The 7,242-nt window shown below is 37.1% G+C and overlaps 1 protein-coding gene across 1 annotated transcript; it reads left to right on the forward strand.

The window, feature by feature from the left end:
- Nucleotides 1-1,900: 1,900 nt before the first annotated feature.
- On the forward strand, nt 1,901-7,221 carry LOC111786256 (histidine--tRNA ligase, cytoplasmic-like). The gene is made up of 6 exons (XM_023666566.1): nt 1,901-3,312; nt 4,307-4,486; nt 5,060-5,317; nt 5,625-5,759; nt 6,142-6,423; nt 6,990-7,221. Exons 1-6 carry the CDS (start codon nt 1,972-1,974, stop codon nt 7,191-7,193), a joined length of 2,400 nt encoding a protein of 799 aa, XP_023522334.1. The 5' UTR covers nt 1,901-1,971; the 3' UTR covers nt 7,194-7,221.
- Nucleotides 7,222-7,242: the final 21 nt, after the last annotated feature.

The raw sequence follows: 7,242 nt of genomic DNA on the forward strand, positions 1-7,242 counted from the left end.
TAAAAATAGTAGACAATCGATTTCAATCTCTGAGAAACATAACAGCAGAGGTCAGAGGAATTAATCTTCTTGAGCATATTGCAGGGACGAATTGGTAGGTGTTTAACAAATAAATGAGTTCGCATTTGAATTGATATCAACTAACAAGAAGAGAGAGGAAGGAGACTAGTACTGCAATACATCTATGCTGTAGTCGAGATAACAGCATTATAAGCAAACTTTTGGCTATAAGTTTTTTTAAAGGTATATCTATTATGCATTTCTCTATTTCCATAAAGAGGTAGCCATCATTCATCAGGTTCCCAATAATAAAAGATTGACAGAAAATTTTAGAATTGACATGTAATTTTTTCACTTAAAATAGAGTGCCTTTCAAAACCAAATGTACACATGAAGAAAGACAGACCTGAATTATACGGATGGTAGATGCCCGAGGTTGACAGTCAATTCCTTGCTGCTCAAGAATCTCTAGCGTGGCCACATCAACGTGTTCAATTTCAACTGTTAATACGTCACATCTGGCAAACATGAATGGAACTTATTGTTACTACGATAAGCATTCAAGGGAAGAAAATCCATGCCACGAAAAGAATATTAGAAAATGAAGGATGTGAACGTAAAAAAATATACCTCTTAGCAAATTTTTGAACAGTGGTACTATCATCAAAGTTACCAACCATGTGATAGTAAGCTAAAGAACTAGCAGGGCAGTTTACGAGTGGGTCGAGAATTGCGATTTTGATGGCCAATTTAGAGGCTGCTTGACACAGCATACGACCCAGTTGGCCCCCTCCTAGTACACCAATAACCTTTTCAGAAACTCCATGTACAGGAATTTCATCTTTCCTGCAAGTTAATACCACAGAAGAGATTGTAATCAAAATCCGTATCTTTCTCTTGTTTCCCGAATGGACCAAACACATCTCTGGAGGAAAAGTCATTCTAAAAAGTGCGGTGAACTGAAAACAAACCTGGGAAGAGTGGCATTAGAATGAAGTGATGCAGAGCAGTGTAGGGTCTGATTCTTCCGTTGTAGTTGCTGGGCCATTTTTAGCAGTGAAGGGAAACTATAACATGGGATGATGTTTGAATCAACAAACCAACTCAAATCTTTAATTCTTCGCGAAGATAGAGAGGGTGTGCGTGTAATATCCGAAACTAATGCATAATTTGGGCGGCTGGGTGAAGCCATCCAGGAACTCGATAGAAGCATATGGGAAAGTCAAGGCTTTGAAAATTGCAACGAAAAGTATAAAATACTGTGTCTTCTACGTACTGGTGGAATGTGGTGAGTCGACAACAATGAACAGTGTCCTGCAGTCAACTGAGCTCGAAACCACTGAACAACGAAGGTGGTGAATTGAGCAAAGAAGAAGGCGATGCTGAAGAAAACACACACACTCGGCAGAATAAAGTAGATGAAGAAGAACCTGAAACTCCAATGGATTCAGAAGCTTGGAGACGGAAGAACTGCGGGGAGTGTTTGCAGATGGTCTGGGCCCCGTTTTTTTGTTTACCTTTTCTCGCTCAATATGCCGCAACTAATACTATAAATGGGAAGCTGCACGGCCGGGGTCTGAGGATATATGGAGAATACTTTTTCCTTCCCGAAATACCCCTGATTTACATTGTTATTTACCGCACATTGATTCACAAAAATACCGCCAACCATGTATTTCTTTTAGCGCCTCCGTCCAAAGTCCGTTAAGCGAGACGTTTAATTTTTAAAGTACTTTTAAGTGGAATTTGATTGTGAAAAAGAAACGATGCCGTAGCTTTTAAGTTTTAACTGTTCTTAAATAGAATCCGAATCATATCGGTCCGGTTTAATGGTTTCGGTTTTTTACACGTCCGGTTCTTCCACTGCCTCGTCCTTCACCTCCAAAACCCTAATAACCATCGCCAAAATTCATTTCCGAACGTTCTCCCCGCCCCGTTTCACTCCTAAGGTTTTTCCTCCATTAATCCTTAATGGCGGACCCTGCTGAGGTCTCCGTGATTACGCTTGGAGGAAAGGGTTCATCGCTTTCATCTAGCTCCATCCATGCCATTGCCCATGGCTTTGCTCTGGTTCGGATCGACTCATCAGCCCTCGAGAGGCTTGCATCTTCGTCGAACAATCGAAATGCTGCATCCGTCAAGCACCAAGTCGTCATTCCTGATTACCTGACTAGCGAAGAAGCCAGGGCGTCCCTTGTTGTCCTCCTGAACAAGCTCATCATCTCTAGTTCTTCCGGTATTCGATCGGTTATTCCTGTTCTAATTGCGGAGACACTCAATTCAAACCCAGAAACTTTACAATTTGAGTCACTTGATGTGACCGACGAGGAGTTATCCGTGTTCAAGCAATCGTGTTATGTTTTGAACGGAGTTTGCGCGTTGTTAGACCATCAATCAGCAGCATTATCCTCCATTGCTGATGCTGTGGCGAGCATATCTTGCGAGGCTTCTAGAGCTGACGTGTCTGTGTTCAATTTGATGGACTCGGGTGATGGGTTCGCTTCAAAGGAGGAGGTTGGAGTCGCTAATGATATGAAGGTATTACTAAATGGATCTAAGCTGGTGGGTAAGATCGAGAGTGGAGCTATTTCCAAGATCCCAAAGAATCACGGATGCTTGAGAGAGCAAGCTAAGTTGGTGCATTCGAAAATGCGGGTTGAGTTGAATTCTAATGTGAAAATTGGGAAAGGAGGATCTTTGAGTTCTGGGACCGAGGATACCGTTCGGACCGCATTGTTGTCATTTGCAGCCATGCTGTGGGACTTGGGAAAATGTAGTTTGGATAGAGGAAAACTGATTTTGGATTCAAATAGCGATGATAATATGAAGGCGAGTTTGGCGGGTTTGCTTGATAGGGAATGTCCCAGTAATGAGAGTCTCAAAAAGGTTTATAGGTTGGTCTCCGATTTAGCTTTGGATGACAATTATGATGAGTTTGTCCATACTGTCAATGTGTTGTTGTTAACTGTATGGAAAATTGTCGTTTGGGAGGCTATAGCAGGCTTCTTAACGATTGAAGGCGGTAAATTGATAGGAAAGGGTCAAGATGTTGACATGAATCGAGCTAATGAAAAGGGGGTAAATAAGAGTGAGAAGAAGAAGAAAGCAGTCTTGGGTAAAGGAACTAGCGTGGTTGTTCAATTGATTAAAGATAGATTGCAGGGTAAAGGTGGTGATCTGGGGTTGGAGAACTCAGTAAAAGATCTTTTATCCTTTTTGGATCCAAAGGCTTCCGAGTTTGATAATCTATTGATGAAAATCAGAGAGATTGTTGAAAGCAACGAAAGTAGGAGGCTACCAAAGCTTCCCAAGGTAATACCGTACTTCAGAACTTTACCTAAATTCCAAGCCATTTAGCCATCCTCCCTTTGTTTTGGTCTAGGAAGTGGAATCTCATTAGAAGAATAGTGGCATCCTTTTTTCATGGCTCCTGATTCCTTTTGTCTTCAATTGCATGCCGCTACATAGTTTAGTAACGGTAATAATGAAATCGTCCTTTTACTATCAGTTTAAAAATGCTAAATGTATTGCCTTTACTAAATATTCCTACAATACTACATAAAACATATACCTTAAACTTACCATTACCATCCATTTTATATTTTAATTCTTTGGTCCATCAAAGAAATTGTTTCCTATCAAAAAAAAAAAAAAAATCTTTGATATATTCTTTATAATCATTGTTATTAACGTAGGTATTTTATACAGCCTTATATCAGTTGAAATTGTTGTTACATGTAGACATGATAGTTACTCACAAACCAAATTACTGAAAAGTGATGATTCAATTTTTCTGGCTGCAAATTTTTTATATTATGCTTCATTACAGTAGTTTATTTTGAAACCTTGGCGTGCAGTAGTTGGCTTGTGCATGCGTCAGGTTTCTATGAAAGGAGAAAAAAAAGGAAGACACTATTTTCTTTTTAACACTAAACTTCTCCTTCTTCTTCTTCCACTTCCACATTTTGGATAAGAATCCAACTTTCATTGAGAGTGCTTACTTCTGGTTTTCTATGTAAAGTAAAGAGAATAACAATAGTTTTCTTTTTCTGAAATCACTAATCAGTATGTTATCTTTGTCTATTTGAGAAGTCTCAATTTAGAAAAGAAGATAGAAAGTGAGTCATTCCTTTTCATTTGGAAGGATACAGCTACAGGATTAGGCTTATTTTGGTTTTCTAAATCTATTTCATGCTTTTGTTAATACTGTTATCTTTTGATTTGATTTAATATTTTATTGTTCCCTCTTTCTAACTTGAGTAAGGTGTTTGTTACTTTAACTCAACTTAATGTTCTTACATATTAGGGCACTCGGGATTTTGCAAAAGAACAAATGGCAATTAGAAAGAAAGCATTTTCAATTATAGAGGGGGTTTTTGAGCGCCATGGTGCCACAGCCTTGGATACTCCGGCTTTTGAGTTGAGAGAAACACTCATGGGGAAATATGGAGAAGATTCCAAGCTGATTTATGATCTGTCTGATCAGGTTATAGTAGATGTTATTACTTGTTTTAACTGTTAGCAGACACTACCATTGTTTCTCTAATCAAGTTTTTTAGACATAAATTGTTGGGATATTTATCCCAATTTATTTTCTTCCTTTATTCTGAGCGTCTATTCATGCTTATTCATGCTTCATGAAATAATTACATGATTAACGATCCACTAAAAATATTCTGATCTGTTGTTGAGCATAATGGTTAGTTGACTGTTGAAATTTTTGGAATATTATTTATTTTTAATAGTTCTTGTATCTGTTGGCTTATTAATGCCATTTATACTAGCATTTGCATTGATATATGATGCATCGTGGAGCTTTTCTGAGCATCTTAACATGCTATTATCACGTCAAGGTTCTCTAATTTTTTGGGTATTATGTATGTTATTCATTTTATTTGTTTGTTATTGGATTAATGCTTCTCTGTTTATTCTGTGACTGTCTAGCTCTCTCTATTCTATCAAGTTTTATGATTGTTGGAATAGTTATGTGACAGAGGAATAACTTCTTGTTCCTTTTTTGTTCTCCATCATTGTAATTTCTTTTTCAGTCTGTTTACAGGGAGGGGAGCTCTGTTCGCTTAGATATGACTTGACTGTTCCGTTTGCTAGGTACGTTGCCATGAATGGTATAACATCATTCAAAAGGTATCAAATAGCAAAAGTTTATAGAAGGGACAACCCATCTAAGGGAAGATTCCGTGAATTTTATCAGTGTGATTTTGATATTGCTGGTCAATATGAAAAGATGGGACCAGATTTTGAGGTTATTAAGATACTAACGGAGCTACTTGATGAGCTGAACATTGGACAGTATGAGGTAGCCTTTTTTACTAATTGTTCTGCATAATATAACTCAATGTATTTGTTTGCTTGTTTAATTTTTATAAATCTGTAGTAATTTTGAATAATATGCTGAATCAGTAAGTATAGCACAAAACATCAAGCAATATATATTAAGCACAGTTTCCCATATTATCATATTGCCTGAGTGGACTGGATTCCTGGATTCCTTTCTATATCTCGGGGTTGCTCAGTCAATTCGTGTTGTTACTGCTATTTATTTCTGACACCACTTTGTGGTTAAACTTTTAGCCTAATCTATATTTTATACATTTTCTTCTCAGATAAAATTGAACCATCGAAAGCTGTTGGATGGAATGTTAGAAATTTGTGGAGTACCACCTGAAAAGTTCAGAACCATATGTTCGAGTATTGACAAGTTAGACAAGCAGTCTTTTGACCAGATAAAAAGAGAAATGGTAATTAAATTTACTGTTGACCACAATTTTATTATTTATTGAGCATGCCTGCCTCTTTCTGCCTTACCCTCTTAGTTTCTTTTGGTTATCTGATTTATTTTGATTGCAGATTACGTTCGCCAATTTTAAAATGTGGTGGTAACATATATTTGCATAATTGCATTTCACTCAAGTCAAAGCTCTTTTCATTTTGGTTATTATCATTTGTTTAGTTTTTTTTTTTTCTAATTTGATTTTGTTTTTAGTTTGTTAACTTAATTTCCATTGCAAGGTAACTGTTACATTTAATCCGTTTTCCTAGTTTTGCATTTTTTGTCTTCCATCTAGCCATAACAAGGATGGATTTATTATACTTAATTTTATAGTAATGTTTACTTGCCAGGTGGAGGAAAAAGGATTGGCCCTGGAGATAGCTGAAAGAATAGGTGATTTTGTGAAGGAAAGGGGACATCCTTTGGAGTTACTAGCTAAGCTTAAGCAGGAGCAGAGCCCATTATTACAAAATAAAGGATCATCTGGTGCATTGAGTGAATTAGAGATTTTATTTCGTGCTCTAGAAAAGGCAAAGTGTGTTGACAAAGTGGTCTTTGACTTGAGTCTTGCCAGAGGTCTTGATTACTACACTGGAGTAATTTATGAAGCTATTTTTAAAGGTGGTACCCAGGTAAGTTTCTATATGTCATCATCATGTTGGTTGGTACATCCCTTGCTTTTGACTTGTTATGCATATGCTGTTGTTTGATATTAATTTGAACTCTGCTTCAATTGCTTGAGATTTTTCCTTGATAATTCAACTACCAGTTATTGGGGGGATTTTGTTGTGTTAGAGCAATCAATGAACTCAACTTTCTGTTATTTTGAAGAATTGCTAGATATACAATCTTGCACAGTTAGTCTGGGAGCCTGGCCCTTCCTTTCGAAAGAAATATTATTTGATATCCCCCTCTGACTTCTTCTGTGAACTGCTTTTGAAAATTATACGTGGAAATTTTAAAATAGAAAAATTTGAGATAGATGGTTGCTTTCATATCCAGAATAATCTAGTTATGCAGCTATGATACTTTACTGACATCTGACGGAACTTATTTTGCTCTCTAAGATCATTTCTCCTTAGTTCTATTACCTGCAATGATGTACGAAGCTATCATCATGTTACCTTGCTGCCTCCTAATACGTATTTTATTTGGACGCTTTGAGAGGATGTAATTAACTGATCATTTATGTTCGCAGGTTGGTTCTATTGCTGCTGGTGGACGCTATGACAACCTTATTGGAATGTTTGGTTCCAAGCAGGTCCCAGCAGTTGGCGTCAGTCTTGGAATTGAACGAGTTTTTGTTATTATGGAACAACTTTTGAAAGATCAAAATCAGGTAATAACTTATCATTTTTATTTGAATCCTTTGTTTCGTGTGAGATGCGTGCTTCTCTTGTAGTTGAATGTTAATCAGACTTGAGCTTCTAAGTCATTACAGTTTTCCATAA

The sequence above is a fragment of the Cucurbita pepo genome, unplaced genomic scaffold, assembly GCF_002806865.2.
Source record: "Cucurbita pepo subsp. pepo cultivar mu-cu-16 unplaced genomic scaffold, ASM280686v2 Cp4.1_scaffold001230, whole genome shotgun sequence".
NCBI lineage: Eukaryota > Viridiplantae > Streptophyta > Magnoliopsida > Cucurbitales > Cucurbitaceae > Cucurbita > Cucurbita pepo.

Coding starts and splice junctions, on each gene's coding strand:
- LOC111786256 (XM_023666566.1), top strand. CDS start 1,972: ATGGCGGACCCTGCTGAGGTCTCCGTGATTACGCTTGGAGGAAAGGGT. Junction 4,487..5,059: donor TTTATGATCTGTCTGATCAG/GTTATAGTAGAT, acceptor GTCTGTTTACAG/GGAGGGGAGCTCTGTTCGCT. Junction 6,424..6,989: donor TTTTTAAAGGTGGTACCCAG/GTAAGTTTCTAT, acceptor TTATGTTCGCAG/GTTGGTTCTATTGCTGCTGG.